Source organism: Alosa sapidissima, chromosome 17 (genome assembly GCF_018492685.1).
Source record: "Alosa sapidissima isolate fAloSap1 chromosome 17, fAloSap1.pri, whole genome shotgun sequence".
Lineage (NCBI taxonomy): Eukaryota > Metazoa > Chordata > Actinopteri > Clupeiformes > Clupeidae > Alosa > Alosa sapidissima.
The window spans coordinates 8689002-8708111 of record NC_055973.1 but is presented as its reverse complement, the minus strand read 5'-3'; the positions used below and the strand labels follow the sequence as shown (position 1 = coordinate 8708111).

Sequence of the window (19110 nt, the reverse complement as noted above, 5' to 3'; positions counted from 1 at the left end):
CGTTTGCATTTCATATTTCACAAGGCGTCATTTAACACTACGCCCAGGATGCAAATCTCACAACTCAAGCTAATGTTTCGTGCCTTTTCTTTAATGCTTTGTGCATTTCTCCTTTCTTTACATCTAAGCGTACGTTATCATTTTTAACAGACTATGTAGGATATGTGGCTTAGATATAGATGTTGTTGTTATTCATGTAGTGGCAGAGGTTTTTGTGGAGTCTGTTGTTTGTGACAGTGACTGTGGTGAGAATTAGTAGGCAACCATGGCGTATGGAATATTGTAATATGTTGTCTCAGCTCCACTGTGGCTTCATATTACAGAGACATGAGGGAACTGGTGATTTGCAAATGAATAAAAAAAAAAGAAATCAGTCTAAAGTTAGAAATGTTCTGGGCAGTTCATTCTCTCCCACCCCCACTCCCCATCCTCATTTACTTTCGTTTTTTTAATCTAGTGTCACCATAGATTAATTATAATCCAAATAGCATTTTCCATGCAAATATCTTAATCTGGATAAAGTCCAGATTACTTTGTGTTTTGTGGAGATGTGACATCCCATGTGAAATAGCTCAGGGGAACGCATCCTGAAATAATACAGCAAACACTGGCAAAGATGAAAATTAGCTGTCATTACAGCTAAGAACATTTCCAGCATACCTGCTTTGAATTAGCAGGGGAAATTAACCATTGTTCTTTTTGTTGTACTAATTTCTTGCGCAAGTTAAGTAGCTCTGATAAGTGATAGAAAATGCTATGTATGCAAACCAGATCAAATAATGAATATTTTAAATTAGCATCTGCATTTGAAATGTTGTTTGCATGCGTCCACCAGTTTACCAGATTGGCAATGAGCAGTCCTCAATTGTGGCCTCTGTAGATGTTTGATTAAAATATATTAAAGTTATTAGCATATTTAATTATAGGCCCAGAGCTATAATTCTTTGCTCAGACCTTAATCAATGCAAAACGAGGGCCTTGGTGGATTTGTGAATTGTGACACACGTCAGTACATGTCTCATCTTAGAATGAGTCTACAAGATGAAGGATTCAAATGTGCTTTCCATGGTTTGGGGAAAAAAAACATGTGGGAAGCTCTGTGTGTGTGTGTGTGTGTGTGTGTGTGTGTGTGTGTGTGTGTGTGTGTGTGTGTGTGTGTGTGTGCGTGTGTGTGCTCCTTCATGAGTAAAATGTGTGTGTGCAGTGTGTGGATGTTTACTATTTTTGTTTGTGGTGTGTGTGTGTGTGTGTGTAGATGGAAGGGTATTTTTGTTCGTGGTGTGTGTATTTGTGTGAGCAGTATGTCTGTGTGTGTGTGTGTGTGTGTGTGTGTGTGTGTGTGTGTGTGTGTGTGTGTGTGTGCAGCCCTGTATTCAGAGTGTGGCATTCTAATGTTATCAGCTGAACTGTGGGTCACTCTAATGTGTAACCTCAACCCCTGTGCACCTGTAAATCACCAAAGTTACTTCAAGTGTCCCAGGGAGCTGCCTTATTTACGGCCTTGTAACCCTAGCTGTGCTGCTGGGTCCGAGGTTCAGTAAATTGAATAGTAAATCCAAGCTACCTCCATCAAGCCCATCTTGTTTAATTGATGTCTTCTCTGGGTGAAATCTAAAAATGTAATAGCACTCTATAAATAGACGGATGATCCATGCTGCAATGCAAATCTATATATTTTTTTCTAAATGTTTTCATTAACGTGCATAAATGTCTCTGTGTGTAGCACACGCAAGGAATAAATATTGTTTGTTATAAACATCAGCACAGCACAAAATGGCTCCCATCATAGTTAATGAAGGGCAAATGAAGGAGAATCATTATGGTGGGTGATATTGGTGTTGTTGTTTAGGAGAAACAATTTGGTTAAATTATCAAAGGTAGTTAAAGAGACCTGTGAGGGCAGAGAAAAAGAGTGAGACAGAGTGTGTGTGTGTGTATGAATTTTAAAATGCCATTGACAGTTGCAAATAAAGATGGGTGGCTGGTCGGCTGTGTGCGTTCCTATAATACAAACAGCTTGAATGTCATAAATCACCTTTTGATTTATCTAATCAACCAGGGTCCTGCTTCTCAAAGGCATTTGTCATTTGAGGGGGGTACGGTGTCACAATTATTTTATCTATTGCTCCGCTCCACCGCAGTCTCTTTCCAGACAAAGGGGGAAAGGGAGCTTGTCATTGAGGGTGAGACAGAGGATAGAAAACAAAAGAAAATAAGCCCCCAAATCTCCCCTCGCTGTGGCCATCTGTGAAGGGGGGGGGGCACACTCCAGAAGGTAATTTTCATCTTTACGGGAGTATATAATAACAGGAAGCAAAGATTGCACACTTTGAGATATAATGTGTTGGAGGGGATAATAAAGCACACTGGAGATGTCTGCTCTCTCTCTCTCTCTCTCTCTCCAAAGTATGGTTTGGCTCGTATTAATGTTTTGAAAGGCTCAGTTTTTTTTTCTTACTTCTTTCTCTCTAAGCAATCGTGTCTGTGTGAATAGTGGACTCCGGTGTGTTTATGAAAACAGATTGTTGATTAAGAAAATAAATCATAGAGATGGACCCTCATGTACAACACAATCAGATTAGCCCACAGACCACACGTTTACATTCAATATGATGGCAATCAATGGCGCGGCCTCATTGCATTGTAAAATGTATTTGCACCCAGTTGTCCGGCACTCGGCTGCTCACCCTGGAAATAATTTAGTTGCAAATTGACTGGAAGACGGTGAAAATTGAAAGTTAAAATTAGAAATACTCGTAATAAGCAGGAGAGTTGGGGGTAGGGGAGTAGATGTCAGAATAGGGGGAGGAAAAGGGTGTGTGTGGGGGGGGGGGGGGGGGGGGTGGAGGGTCAGCTGATGTGGCGGGGCAGTGAGATTGCTGGGGCGTCTGGCAAATGAGGTTCTCTGTTCGTCATGAAATGTATGTGACATGCCTCGACAACGCTGCAGGGGGATCCGGGCCCGTAGAGCAAAGATTACCTAGCTATTTGTGGTCGCAGAAATGTCTCTGATGCTCTTGGAAATTTGTATTGTGCCCTTGTATCCAACCCCCCCCCCACCCCACCCCCCATTTTGTGTCACTTCACTTGACAGGGTAATATGTCAGACTGCAGATATGTAGGATTATAATGAAAATAAGTAAAATGGCTCCTAACAAAAACGAATTAGAATGCATGAGCATTTGCTAGAAATTGATAACAACTGGGAGGGGAATAAAGTGCAAGCTAATATAAAACACACAGTATTATTTTGCATATTCAGTGCATCTCAGTGGTCTGGATGCTGATGCTTTTTTTTCTTCCACACATCCCCTAAGCTTTGATTCACAAGAGTAAGAAACACATTTAGCCTAGAGTGACCAGATTAGGTGAACGCAGAACAGCCTGCATTTCTTTGTGTTGAGCGAGCTGGGCAAGTGGATAAATTGCATTGGCTGAGAAGGCCGAGACAGCGTCGGTATCTAAGGATGAGGGTAATGAAAGATTTATCACTTTGTGCAGCATTTTCTAAATACAACCGGAGGCTGACTTCCAGCAATGGGCTGAGCCGAAATGGTAATAGGGTTGCCATCCTTCAGTGCACTGTATGGATATTTAGGGTAATACACAGAGAGGTGATTTGGCAATGGGAAATCCATATCACCTAATGAACTGCATAAAAGTACCATAGCATTCAATTTCAGTCTTGCTGCGATAATGAATGTCTTTTGAAATTGTCTATTTATTTTGAATATCTTTATGACGGAGATTGCTTCATGTGTACAGAAATGAAATGCATTGCTATTGAAAAAGCATTTGTACTGTCCCTGCATTGAATCAATACAGGTGCATTTATCTGTGCGGTGTAATTCAGTGTTATTCTAGAGATTTTGTTTTATTGGGGTGTATGATGTATATTTTTGTCTATTATTGATTTTATTGCTATTTCTTCTCAATTATTGAATCTAGGATAAGTTAGAGACACCTAGTTAGATAACCATTTGCATCATAGTTTGTAAAAAAAAACTATTTTGCGAATTCAGCTGTGCAGGAAATTCAATAGTATTTTTTTTTAAAGCAAAATCATGATTGTAAAGTGTATAGATTAAGATAAAAACACACTTACACGCACATACCTCGGGCATCATTATTAGATATTAGTCATATCCTGACTGAATATTTCTCTCTCTCTCTCTCTCTCTCTCTCTCTCTCTCTCTCTCTCTCTCTCTTAGGTGTGATTTCTTTGGCTAAAGAGACTCTTGGCTCAACCTCCATCGGGAAGCATTCTCTTCTCCAGGAGAAAGAAAATGCCACGCCACCCAAGAGGCCCAAGTCGGCTGAGGAGAAGACACACACCAATGAGCAGGTACACTACAGGAGCTCCGTACAACAAAGGGTTAAAATTACCCATCAGCCCTCAGCCACAGCCCTCTGAGCCCTTTGTGCCTCTGCATGTTTGTGCTGCAGTAAAATACCTGGGTAAACCTTAGTGCTTTGCATCTCTTTACCTGATATGTGTTTTAAAATTAGATTATGATGTATTAAGGTTCTTGTGGGATGGGGGTGGGGGGTGGTTCGAGGGGCTTTAGTGGTACGGGATTTGAGCTACTCAGAAAGTCATCTCTGAAATGGATTACATTAAGACAGGTAGTGGGAAGCAGCAATTTAAAAGTAATCCCTGTAATGAGGGCTTGATGTAGACCAGGAGAAGTGCACACCTTTGTCATCTGTAATCTCCTGATTAGAAGTTTCAGCCAATCAGGTTTTTCTATGATAAGATTGAAGAGTTGAAGACTTAAGTGAATTGAATGAATTGAATTTCATCTGCGCTTTTGTAGAGGTCTAATTCGTCCAGCCTCAATTTCAGTCAATTTTCATGATACATCATCATCTTGGCATAACTGCAGTCTGTCAGATGTCATATACTCTACCTTGCCGGACATAAAGGAATATGGTATCTATCTTAACATAAAGTCTCAATAAATCCCCGGTTTCTATCTTAGGTGCAGCAGTGTCCCTACTGCAACTACAGCAGCAAGGACGCCAACCGTCTACAGCTGCACATCATGTCCCAGCATTCCATGCAGCCAGCGATCTGCTGCCCCCTCTGCCAGGATGTGCTTAGCAACAAGATCCACCTGCAGCTCCACCTGACCCACCTTCACAGCGTGGCCCCAGACTGTGTGGAGAAGCTGCTCATGACCGTAAGTGTAGCATTCTCTCCTGCCTTTTCAAGTCGCATCTGTTGCATTTTTTTTCCCCCATCACTGAGATACTAAATTAATGAATGTTATTTGTGCAGGTGGCTGGGCCAGATACGCCCAATAGTATGGGGTTGCCTGGAGCAGACAAAGTCCCATCTTTGATGGAGTCTGTTATGCCAGAAGGGTCTGGAAAGTCCATAGGTAAGCACATTTGAATGATGGTGTCATGATAGGAATTTTCCATTGTTAATGGTAAATGTTAAATATCTATTCAATCAGCATGATTGATCTATTTAACTAAAAAACATTTTTTGTATTCCACTAGGTAACAATGCAAAGGATATCAAGAATAGCAACTCACAAGAGAAAAGTGAGCGAGATCTTATTAATGAACTCAAGCCCCCTAAAGAGGCCTCAGAAGCCCCTGACTGGAAGAAAGCTAGCGGGCAAGACTTGAAGATCCCAGATACCCTCCAGGATCTCAGCGACTTGCAGAAACGTCAGCAGCTCTCGGTCTCCGACCGCCACGTGTACAAGTACCGCTGCAACCACTGCAGCCTGGCGTTCAAGACCATGCAGAAGCTGCAGATTCACTCGCAGTACCACGCCATCAGGGCAGCCACAATGTGCAGTCTTTGCCAGCGCAGCTTCCGCACCTTCATGGCCCTAAGGAAGCACCTGGAGACCGGACACCCAGAACTGAGTGAGGCCGAGGTGCAACAGCTCTGTGGCAGCCTTCCCATCAATGGAGACATCACTGAGAGTGAAGCCAGGGCTCTGGAGGAAGGCCAGATGTTTGACCAAGACATGGACAAAGACGATGAGCTGGACCAGGAAGGGAAAGCCAGCCCAACTGGAAGCGACAGCAGCTCTCTGCTTGATGACATGGGCTCGGAACCAAAGCGCACGCTGCCTTTCCGGAAAGGTCCGAATTTCACCATGGAGAAGTTCCTGGATCCCTCCCGTCCATACAAGTGCACGGTGTGCAAGGAGTCTTTCACCCAAAAGAACATTCTTCTGGTACACTACAACTCTGTCTCGCACTTGCACAAGCTCAAGAAAGTTCTTCAAGAAGCTTCGAGCCCCATCCCCCAGGAGACCAGCAACAATGTTGACAACAAACCCTTCAAGTGTAACATCTGTAACGTCGCCTACAGCCAGAGCTCAACTCTAGAGATTCACATGAGGTCTGTGCTTCACCAGTCAAAAGCCAGAACTGCCAAAATGGAGAGCAGCAGCGGTGGAAACACCAGCAGCAGCATGGGAAGTGGCCCCAGTGGATCTGTGCCTGCCAACAGCCCTGTTCCAGTCAGCCAGGCCAACTCAGACTCCTCCAGCCACCCAGCATCCAGTAGTAACAAAGACAACACTGCGGACACGAAAGAAGCAGTCAACCTGAAGCAAACTACTGACCACATGCAGGCCAGCCACCAGCAGGCTCAGTCCTCAGCTCAGCTCCAGATGCAGCTGCAGCATGAGCTTCAGCAGCAGGCTGCCTTCTTCCAGCCGCAGTTCCTGAATCCGGCCTTCTTCCCCCATTTCCCCATGACTCCCGAGGCTCTGCTGCAGTTCCAGCAGCCCCAGTTCCTGTTCCCCTTCTACATCCCTGGTGCCGAGTTCAACCTCAGCCCTGAACTTGCGCTCCACTCGGCTGCAGCTTTCGGGATGCCAGGCATGACGGGGCCGTTCCTGGAGGACCTGAAGCAGCAGATGCAGCAGCAGCACCAGCTTGGCCAGCAGCTTCAGCTGTCCCAGCAGCAGGCCCAACAGCAGCAGCAGCAGCAGCAACATCAGCAGCAGCAGCAGCAGTCCTCTCAGTCCCAGCTTCAGCAGCAACAACAGCAGCAGAAAGCTCATCAGCAGCACAGCCACAGGTCGAAGATGGAGTCTGTCAGCCTGTCCAACTCTGAAATGCAGATGTCCAAAGAGGCTGAAGAGCATCTTGAAAAACATGAAAATAAAGCCAAACAAGAGAGCATGAATGATGTGGATGGCACAAAGGAAAACAGCAAAGATCCCAAAAAGCCCAAATTTTCAGAGCCACTTATCCCCCCACCTCGAATCGTATCAGGTGCAAGGGGCAACGCTGCCAAAGCCCTTCTGGAGAACTTTGGGTTTGAGCTGGTTATTCAGTACAATGAGAACAGGCAAAAGAGCCAGAAGAAAAATAAAGTTGGAGAAGAAGAGGTCATCAGTGATAAGCTGGAATGTGGGGCATGCGGGAAGTTGTTCTCTAACATGTTGATTCTCAAGAGTCACCAGGAGCACGTCCATGGTCAGTTCTTTCCCTACCTAGAGCTGGAGAAGTTCGCCCAGCAGTACAGAGAAGCTTATGATAAGCTCTACCCAATTAACCCATCCTCTCCAGAGCCACCTCCTCCTCCACCTCCTCCTCCACCACCTCCACCACCTGCTCCAGTCACCTCCCTGCCAGCACCCAGCAGTTCAGGAGTGAAGACACAGACTCCATCCCCAGCTCCTCTGCAGGCTCCTCAGCCTCCTCCACCCCCGCCGCCACCTCCTCCACGACCTCCAAGTGCGCCTCCTCCAGTCCAGATGCCCGTCTCCCTGGATTTGCCCATGTTTTCCCCACTGATGATGCAGTCTGTACAGCACCCTGGGCTGCCGCCACAGCTTGCACTACAGCTGCCTGGCATTGACTCTCTTTCCTCCAACCTCACACAGCTGTGCCAAACACAGCTGGGATTGGATCCAAACTTCCTGCACCAGTCGCAGTTCAAGCGACCACGCACCCGCATTACTGACGATCAGCTGAAGATCCTGCGGGCCCACTTTGACATCAACAACTCTCCCAATGAGGAGCAGATACAGGAGATGGCTGAGAAGTCCGGTCTCCCCCAGAAGGTCATCAAGCACTGGTTCCGCAACACCCTTTTCAAAGAGAGGCAGCGAAGCAAGGACTCCCCCTACAACTTCAACATTCCACCCATGACCACCTTGGAGGACCTCAGACTTGAGTCTCAGATGAACACATTGGAGTACTACAGGTCTGACGCCACCCTAAACAAGAGGTCATCCAGAACTCGCTTCACTGACTACCAGCTGAGGGTCCTGCAAGACTTTTTTGATACCAATGCCTACCCTAAAGATGATGAGATTGAACAGCTCTCCACTGTGCTCAACCTACCAACACGTGTGATTGTTGTTTGGTTCCAGAATGCCCGTCAAAAGGCTCGTAAGAGCTACGAGAACCAGGCTGATACGAAAGACAGTGAGAAGAAAGAACTGACCAATGAGCGTTACATCAGAACCAGCAACATGCAGTACCAGTGCAAGAAATGCAGCATTGTTTTCCCCCGCATCTTTGACCTGATCACACACCAGAAGAAGCTGTGCTACAAAGATGAAGATGAGGATGGTGGCGATGATAACCACTCCGAGGACTACATGGATAACAGCGACGGGGGCTCATCAAAGCAGACTGAGTCCCACAGACATCCCCAAGGGACAGCCACAAGTTCTGGGTCCAGCTCTCCACTAATGCCCTCACCGCGACCTGACGTGGAGAAGTCCTCGCCAAAACCTGAACCGACCATTGAGAAACCAAAGCTGGCCGAGACTCTCCCTTCACAAGCGGCAAAGGCACTAGCCGACCCAAGACCCTCCAAAGCCTCGACTCCTCAGCCTCCACCACACAAGTCCCATCAGCCCCCTATTGCAAGGCCCCACTCACAACCACAGTCAGCGGCTGTCCCATCCAGCCCCCTGTCCATGACCCTGCCCTCTCTGGCGAGCAGCCTACCTCCTCAGATGTTACAGTACCAGTGTGACCAGTGCAAAATTGCATTCCCTTCAGTTGAGCTATGGCAGGAGCACCAACACATGCACTTCCTTGCAGCTCAAAACCAATTCCTGCACTCACAGTTCCTTGAAAGGCCACTGGACATGCCCTATATGATCTTTGATCCAAATAATCCTCTGATGACTAGCCAGTTGCTCTCAGGGGCTCTGTCTCAGTTGCCCTCCCAAAGTTCTGCTTTAGCCTCCATGCCTGGCTCTGGTCCCCTGAAACGCAAACTAGATGATAAAGAGGATAGTTCCAATGACAAAGATAGCGGGAATAGTGGTGAAGATCAACACAGAGACAAACGTCTCAGAACCACTATCACCCCAGAGCAATTAGAGATACTCTACGAGAAGTACTTGCTAGATTCAAACCCAACACGGAAGATGTTGGACCACATAGCCCATGAAGTGGGCCTGAAAAAAAGAGTGGTGCAGGTCTGGTTTCAAAACACGAGAGCAAGAGAGCGAAAAGGACAGTTCAGAGCGGTCGGCCCAACCCAAGCCCACAAGAAATGTCCTTTTTGCAGAGCACTCTTCAAGGCCAAGTCGGCTCTTGACAGTCACATACGCTCACGCCACTGGCATGAGGCTAAACAGGCGGGCTTTAGTCTGCCCCCTAGCCCTATGATGTCTCAAGAAGATGGAGCCGAGAGCCCTAACAAGTGCAGTTTTTTTGAATACCCGCAGCTGCCCACAAAGACCGAGGTGAACGACTATGAAATGCCAACTGCATCCTCCACCCCAGTCAAACCATCTGAGTCACTACAAAAAAACTTTTTGAGCCCTTCATCCTTTAAAGCAGAAAACAGTGATGAATTTGAAGGGCTCAATTTAAATTCTGCCGAAGTCTACAGTGAGACCAACAAAACTGACTTTGATGAGACTTCATCCATCAACACAGCCATAAGCGACGCCACAACTGGAGATGAGACAAACAATGAAGTAGAGAATCTCACAGCGAATGGGGGTGAAAAGATGAGTGATTCTAAACTGATGATGTCATCCAACCCTGATGCTTATGAAGACAGGTTCCCATTCAGCATGGTGAGCCCTGCCTTGAGTTTCTCCAAGGACAGTGAGTACTACTTCAGCACGAGAGAGGATGACCTAGATGATAACGCTGACAGGAGTGAATCCTCAAGCTTAACTGATCCAAGCTCGCCCAGTCCCTTTGGAAGTACTAATCCTTTCAAGAGCTCCAAAGGTAGTGGAGACAGACCGGGCCACAAGCGGTTCAGAACCCAGATGAGCAACCTGCAGCTGAAGGTCCTAAAGGCTTGTTTCAGTGACTACCGCACACCCACGATGCAGGAGTGCGAGATGCTGGGCAACGAGATAGGACTCCCAAAGCGCGTTGTACAAGTCTGGTTCCAGAATGCCAGAGCAAAAGAAAAGAAATTCAAAATAAACATTGGAAAGCCATTCATGATGAGTCAGAGTTCCCCTGATGGACCTAAACCAGAGTGTACTCTGTGCGGTGTGAAGTACACTGCAAGACTTTCCATTCGTGACCACATCTTTTCTAAGCAGCACATTGCGAAAGTGCAAGAAACCCTAGGCAACCAAGTGGACAGAGAAAAGGACTACCTAGCACCGACCACTGTTCGCCAGCTCATGGCGCAACAAGAACTTGACCGTTTGAAGAAGGCAAGCGACGTCCTCAGTATGCCAGCTCAGCAGTCTGCAGTGGACAGCAACACGCTCCATGGCCTTAGCCTGCCCACAGGCTATCCAGGAGTGTCCGGCCTGCCGCCAGTGCTCCTTCCTGGTGTCAATGGCCCGTCATCCCTTCCAGGTTTTCCACCAAATACACCTGGTGAGTTAGTATGACAAAAGACTGAGAGAGTAGTAGCTTTATGAACTAAATGCATCACATACATACATATGACTGCTCCTCATTACACATCATTATACGACTGGGGACAGAGACTCTTTCATTGACAGATTTTGGAGTCATGAGGACACTTAATGCATGCGTCACTGCATAATTGGGACATGTAACTTTGACTTCAAACACAATGGAATTTCTATCAAATGTATTTGTTTGTGGTGTTTCCCTTTTTCATATTGTGGGTTTTGTACATTTGTATCCTTCTTTTGGTATTTTGTAAGGCGCATGTGACAGTTTTGATCCATAACAAAACCAAAAAAATGAAGAAACAAAATGAGACCTTACATTGAGCATCATCACCTTTTTTGTTAATGCAAAAGTATGAAGTATGGAGATTTATGTTGAGGTCAATATTTCAATGCTATCTATACCACTGTATTTCAGCTTTAGCGTCTCCTGGTGCTGGCATGCTTGGGTTCCCTACTCCAGCCACCCCCTCTCCTGCCATGTCACTCAGCAGTGCCCCATCCAAGAACCTTCTGCAGACTCCTCCACCTCCTCCTCCTCCTCCTCCACCTCCTCCTCCTCCTCCTCCTTCTGTTCCTCCCACTCCTTTGACAGTCAGTCAGACTGAGCAGCAGCAGCAGCAGCAGCAGCAGCACAACAAAGATATCGAGAAAGACAAGAAGTTGGAAAAGCAGATGAAGGTCAAGGAAAGACAAGGTGACTCTGTCGCCGCCCATGCCGCTGCCGGCTCCCAGGCCCCAAGTGTGAGGAAAAGAGAAAAGCCCCCCCAGACAGCGCTTAAGGGAAAAGTCGGAGGCGAGGTGTCAATGGACCCAGCACAACTGCAAGCACTTCAGAATGCCATCGCTAGTGATCCGAGCTCCTTCCTGGGGGGACAATTCTTGCCTTACTTCATCCCTGGCTTTGCATCCTGCTTCTCACCACAGCTTCCCGGCGGAGTACAAGGTGGATACTTTCCTCCACTGTGCGGAATGGAGAACCTTTTCCCTTATGGACCGGCCATGCCCCAGACCATCGCTGGCCTCTCCCCAACTGCCATACTCCAGCAGTACCAACAGTATCAGCAAACCCTCCAGGATTCCTTGCAGAAGCAGCAGCAGCAGCAACAACAACAACAACAACAACAACAACAACAACAACATCATCATCATCAACAACAACAACAACAACAACAGCAGCAGCAGCAGCAGCGGAAAACACCCCCCATGAAGTCACAGAGTGCACAGAGCAACTTCAAACCAAAAGAGGCTAAGGAAACTAAGGATGATAACAAAGGCTCTTCAACTGAAAGCACAAAAGCAGAACCACAAACCGATACCAAAAGTTCAGACTTTCCAGATCCTTTTATTGTTCCGTCCATCAAACACGAGTTTATATGCAGAAAGTGCCAGATGATTTTCGCTGATGAAGACTCCGCTGTCCGCCATCAGAAGTCCTTCTGTTACTTCGGTCATCCTTTTTCTGACCCGCAAGAGACAGTGCTTCGTAAGGCAGTGAGCAAGTACAGTTGTGTAGCCTGCGACGTGGCTGTGAGTGGAAATGAAGCACTTGGCCAACACCTTCAGTCGAGCTTGCACAAAGAGAAAACAATCAAACAAGCAATGAGAAATGCCAAAGAGCATGCTAGATTATTACCTCACTCTGTCTGCTCCCCTAACCCTAACACGACATCTACCTCGCAGTCTGCAGCTTCTTCTAATAACACCTTCCCTCATCTCTCTCGCTTGTCCATGAAGTCCTGGCCAAATATCCTTTTCCAGGCTTCAGCCAGGAAAGCTGCTTCTTCTACTTCCCCATCTGCTTCTCCCCCCCCCCTTTCCTTGCCTTCAACGGTTACCTCAACTTCCTGCACCACCTCAGGGGCTCGGACCTCACTACCCACCGAGAGTTGTTCAGACGAGTCTGACAGCGAGTTAAGCCAGAAGTTGGACGACTTAGATAACTCGTTGGAAGTCAAGGCAAAAGCCGCCTCTGGCCTTGATGGCAATTTCAGTAGTATGAGAATGGATATGTTCAGTGTGTAGGAGTGAAAACAGGATCCCTTGCTTAAAGAAAAAAAAATAAGACTTTAAACTGCAGTTCCAAAGTTTCTCTAACCCAAAAAATTACAGTACCAAAAGATTGACTCAGGATTGTTTTTCCCATATTGATATGCTGGCAAGATATTGATTGATTTTTGTTATGGACAGAACTGTTGCAGATGCTTGACTGAGCTTTTATTGTATACAAAAATACATGGAGTAGGAGAAAATCTCACAAGTTCTTTTGGAGCTTGTTTCAAGCCAAAAACTCTCACGATAGCAAATTGCACCTCAGCTGGATTGATTTCCAAATGCTAGCATGTACTGTATGGGATGATGATCCAGAACTTTCCAAGAGAATTTCTCTTAGTTTAGTTAGGTGTAATCTGTAGCTTTAAATTCTCAGGTCAGATCATAACATGTCTCATTTGTTAAAGCAGCAAGAAGCCTGGTGACACGTGGCTTTTAACCAAAACATGTCAAGCTTTATTGGACGCATTTTCTTGATGTGTGTAGTGTACCATACCAACAGACAATATTACTGTTACAGGACAAAACACGTATTCTTTTAGTTTGCCCTACAAAACAGTATGGTTTTACCACTGAGGGAGTTTAGAATGGTGAAGTGATGTGCCCCTGTGTTTTCCAGTTTGTAATTACCACAAACTGTATTTTTACCCAACCTTCTTTGATTTCTTGTAGATTATACTATTCTGTGCCAACTCTTACCTTCTCACTTTTACCTCTGCTCATGCCCTTTTCTGAAGAGGTAATAATTCTAGTTTTGATAGACTCTTGAGGATTATGTGAATAAGACATTTTTTCATTTGTGAATTGCTATACTGTTACGGTACTTGCTTGTGTCTGGACTCTAGTGCACTTATTTTAATTTTGTTTGATTTTTTATTATTATTTTGGTAGGTCATGTGTTAATTTAATAGACATTTGGTTTTGTTTGTTTAATTGTTTGTTTGTTTGTTTGTCCGTTCATTTGTTTGTTTGAATTATTATTTGTGTGTAGTGCAGCAGCATAATGGTCAACATTTGTTAGACGTTTTAACAACCTAACAATCCAGAGACCTGTTTAAACAATTGGTGCATTCATGAAAGTAGTACTGTATACTTGAACCTGTTAAAATACAAGTTGGACAAAATATAAAAAAGGTATGAGTATTTGCTTCATGTAAGCAAATAAGCTGCTTTAAAAAAAGGGGGACTAAAGCATTTTGTTTTGTATAATGAAAAGATTTTCCCTGTGCTTATAGGACTGAATACAGTGTTAACCCTGTACACTGCCATTTAATGAATAGATAATTGTACTTCCATTACTGCTCTGGGCACTTCAGTTTTCCTGTTGTCATGAGAATTGAACTTTTCTGTTTGCCATCATATTTAGTCATATATGCATTACGAAGTATTATCTTATAACAACGTTTTGCTGCTACAGTGTAATGTTATTTTGCTTGCCATAAATTCTCAACCTTCTACCAGACAGAATACTGATTCATGAATTGCTTTGCTTTGCTGGTTTTTCTGGTTTGTTTTATTTTTTTTATTTTTTATTTTTTTGCTGTGGAACTCAAAGAATGTGAAAGCTGTCAAGGGTGTTCAATTTTTACGAATCACTTTCTTGTTTGGTAACATAGGACAATGTGATTCATTCCAAAGCGACAGAAGGCTATTTGTATGAAAGTAAATGGCTTGTGAACAAAGAAAGCTAAGCTGTTGTACATATTCGTAGTTGGCTGTGCATGGTACAAATTTATTAATATGAAGAAATGCAAAATGTATTGCTTTTGGTATTCCTATTCTGAGATGAACAAGTAGCATGTAATGCAGCTGTATGACAGGTTAAATCAAATCATGCTTAAAATTGTTTCAAATGATGAAATCAAGTAACATTTCATTTTACTTTTTATTATTGTACAGGTGTTTTCTTTTTGTTAAAGTTTAAACACAAATGTCACAGTTTATAATTCTCTTTTATGTGAACTTTTTAATGTACTTATTTGGGATTTTTAGTATTTTAACCTTTTATTTTAATCCTGAAGACACTTTTTGATTGTGTTTCATAAGAGACATCCTGGCCTCCTAAGGTGCAATCCTTGCCTGTGTACAAACACGAGTGACTGTCCTGATTCCAAAGGCTTTTAGAAACCCCGGCTTTTGCCTTTCTCCTGTCTGTGGATCAGCAGCGCAAGACTGAGCTGTCAGCTAGCACCTCACGCAAACGGTGTTAGCCCAAAGCGGAATACTTACCACACAGGGGTCTGGTAAAGCAACCCAACAGACACACCTAAAAGAAACAAAGAAAAGGATGGTCCAATAATATAACTGTACATAAATGTTGCAACTGCACAGCAGCCAAAAAAAGAAACCTTTTTACGGATGGATAGTGTCAAGCAAAAGAGGACAGCCTTCTAAAGGTTGAAATTTTAGGATTGTTCTTCTGGATATCAAAGGGATTATCACGGCGCAATCATATTCTTCACAATATGTACTCTTAACGCCTGGGTAAGATAGCAACCACAACCTGAGGTTTTATTCAAAAAAGAAGCCCCTATGGCTAAAACTTTAAATAAACTAAACCAAAAATGTTATTGATGTTTTATATATAGAGGGTAGTCTCATTAGTTTTTGTTACTGTAATGTTTGAGGTCTCAGCTGTACCGTATTACGGTAATAACATGGTTTTGAAACTTTTTTTTTATTTTGTCACAGACCTGTTGTCATAGTTGAAATGACGTTTATTGTAGATGGTATTTGAACAACTTCTTCTGGAAATAGTTCATCAAGTATGTTTGTTGCTCATTGTTGTGATACATTAAAAACTGTATCTGCGAACCAACTCTGTGTATGGTGATCAATTCACTGTCTCTCCTGTTATCACAATACTTTTTACAGTAGCTGAATGAGTAACTGTTTATGTGTAGGTTCACCTTGATTGAACTCAGTCTCTCATCAAATTAATTATTCATGATTGATATGTTATTGGATAGACAGATTTTTAGTAGTCACATATTTATGCTGTTATATAATCAATTTCATAATATGTCCCATATTTGCTGAGCAAAAACTTTGTGTAAAAGGAAATAAAGGCCTATCCCATATAGACGCCTATCCCAAATATTCAGTTTGGTGATTGAAGTAAACGAAAGCCTAGGCTTTTAATCGAGGTATTACGGTACATCATACACATAGGGTAATTTAAAGTGAAAAACATCTATGTCGTAAATCAGGTTTATAAGCCAAGTATACTTGCATATACAAGGAATTTATCCCATCCGTGAATTAGTGAACACACTGAGGTAAAGCACACACTAACCCAGAGCAGTGAGCTGCCTTGCTACAGTGGTGCTCAGGGAGCAGTGAGCGCTCAGGGAGCAGTAAGGGGTTAGGTGCCTTGCTCAAATGCACTTCAGCCGTGGATGTGCGCTTGGGAGAGCAGTGCTCAACCACTTCCCCCGCCCACATTTTTCCTACTGGGTCGGGGATCAAACCGGCAACCCTTCGGTTACTAGCCCGAACCCCTAACTGGTTGGCCACGGCTGCCCCTCATATTGCTATTAGTATTTGACTTAGTCCTTCAACATTATCTCCAATTATATAAAACATGGCTGGCAAAGAGCATGTTGATTATCAAATTAATGCAGATTATGGTTGTAATTCTGCATGGTATCCCATGTTCAGTCCATTCTGTTGTAATCTGACTTAACCCGGATGCTGTGGATTACTAGTGTCAGTTAATCTCACATCTTTGGCCCAGGTGTGTCCATTCTCTACACTACGGAAATCACAATCATAACTGAGCTGTGATGTTCCTAAGGGTAAAAGTGAGGAGCCATTCTAGAAAAACCTCACAGGAAGGTCCAGAGGGTCGTATGAAGAATTGAATGAGTGCCGGAGCTGTATTCAGACTCTCTTGATAGTACTGGCACTTGCCTGTGAAAGAGAACACCTTCACTGAGTGCTATGCAGTAATCTGGATGACAATCACAGTCTGCACAAGCTTTATGTTCAGACAACTAATGGCACAATCTGCCAAGAAGCCCCATACAGGATACAGAAGGAGTGATAGCTGGGTGACCCACAGGTCTGAAATGTCCGCAAACAACTGTGAAAACACAGGAGCGCGAGGGTTGGGAAGGGGGGCGTGGGGGAGGTATTATGTTCAGACAACTAATGGCATATTCTCTGTCATACAAGTAGAGTTTTAACTACAGTACAGAAGGACAAATACTGCAGAGGAACAGTTTTGTAATTTTTTCAGACCCAATTTTAGAGTTGTGGATATAAGTGTTACACTACATTTAATGGTATAATAATTGTGAAACATCAGTGGTTGTAAGTGTTAACTAGTTTATTTTCAGAATTCTCCTCTGCGCATCTGAGTGCTTTTATGGCTCAGAATAAAAGTTTAGCCATTTCAAGACTATAGTGTCCTAAACTGTATACTCTTTGTTTGAAAGATACCAGCATATCCACCAAAATATATATATTTTTAGAATCTCCTTTTAGTGATATTATCCAAGATTTTTGTCAAAGATGTTGTAAATGGATATCTTTGAAATGTGTTTTTTATTTGAAGTGTTTAGAATGGTAGTTTCCATAATTGGCTTCAATTTGATAATTGTTATACTCATGACACTGTACAGCGGTAATGAAGCCACACAAAACAACATGAAAGTACAGTGCAGTATTTTGCCAAACACTCTTTTTTTTAAATAGGCTAATCCTTTCAGATAATTTTGCGGCACTATGTCAGTGCCCTAGTGGCATAGAGGTAGTTCCTTGTGAACTGTTGCCTGTGTAATATCTAAAATTGCATCACCAAAAGTCCAATATGGTCCTGTAGGAGCTGACCTGATATACTTAAGTAATTTTACCTCACCTACCTGCATGTGCAAAGGTTTACCTTGCTTACCTGCCCTTATGTTTCACACTCTCCCTAATCTGGGTCAGTAATTAATTATGTCAGCAGCCTAACTTTATTGGTCAAACATACCCTGGAAAAGGGTCCCCTGAAGTCAGCTGTAGGGGGCTGCGTTTTCTAAAGAGGAATTATGGAGGCGTGTGTGCTTGACTCGTCACCTTCTTCATACACCCACAGAAGTCACCTTCACTGTTCCCGTAATAGATTCTATTGAGGTGAAATGTGCCAGGAAGGGTGAAGGTGGAGAGAGACATTTTTGATCCGAGAGCGTAGGGTCACTCTTAACTGTCCAGAAGTAGCTATGATCCCCCAGAATGCAATGCGCTCGCAACTAAATTAATCTCATCCTGTGTACTTCAGTGCTCAGGGTCAGGGACACAGACAGCATCCAACAGCTCTTTCACAGTGTTTCCTCGGGTTTCGCTATTTTATATTTCTTTTTTTTTAAATAAACATCACCATACTGTTCAACACAAGAGTCATTCCACCCAAGAGCCATGTGAACACTTTCACATATACGGTGGTATTTTTGGTCAGTTTTCAAACAATAAATTACCTCTTCTCCTTCTTTGGCCAATTTTGTTATTTCAGTGTTTAATCAGTAGACAGTTGTATCTTGTTCCTGTTATTCTTCTCATGGGCCTCAGTCAGTTACACATACACACAGACAACATCTCCATTATGTTATTGGATTGTTTCTGACCTTTGTGAGAACAATGGTTCGTTTTAGCCCAACCCCTGAGCCCCTCCGCCCCCCTTTACCCCCCCCACGCCCCCCTTCCCAACCCTCGCGCTCCTGTGTTTTCACAGTTGTTTGCGGACATTTCAGACCTGTGGGTCACCCAGCTATCACTCCTTCTGTATCCTGTATGGGGCTTCTTGGCAGATTGTTCCATCATTTGGCCAAAAAGACTGAACGAGAGAGAGACAAATGACCTGATGATAATCCTCAAGCTCAGCGCTCAAGTGCTCTTTGTTGGTGTAACTCTCCATAGGGACAGTAAAACACCTCTCAGCTTCCCAACAACATTTTTTCCATATTGAACAGCTAGATTTTTTTTTTTCTGGAAACAAATTGGGGATTATTTTCTCTCCGTAATCCTTAAACGGGGTCTTGTTATTGGCCTCCCATCAGTTTTAGATAATTTAGGGTTAGCACGCTCAACTGTGATGCCTGTTGCAGTGGATAATGGATTTAGTTCAGCACAATTGGGTCAGCATTAGTTGTCATTGTCAATAGCAAATTGATTCGTTTTATCGAGCTACTGTCATACCTACAGTGTATTGCACTGACACTGCTATGGATA

At 43.9% G+C, this 19110-nt stretch overlaps 1 protein-coding gene across 1 annotated transcript in view; it reads left to right on the top strand.

Annotated features, from left to right (window-relative positions):
* zfhx4 (zinc finger homeobox 4) overlaps positions 1-15718 on the top strand; it is an 89620-nt gene extending 73902 nt beyond the window's left edge. The window contains 5 exon segments of the mRNA XM_042067816.1: positions 4213-4346; positions 4984-5184; positions 5283-5385; positions 5510-10807; positions 11267-15718. Coding sequence (XP_041923750.1) covers positions 4213-4346; positions 4984-5184; positions 5283-5385; positions 5510-10807; positions 11267-12873 — 7343 coding nt within the window. The 3' untranslated portion in view covers positions 12874-15718.
* Positions 15719-19110: the final 3392 nt, after the last annotated feature.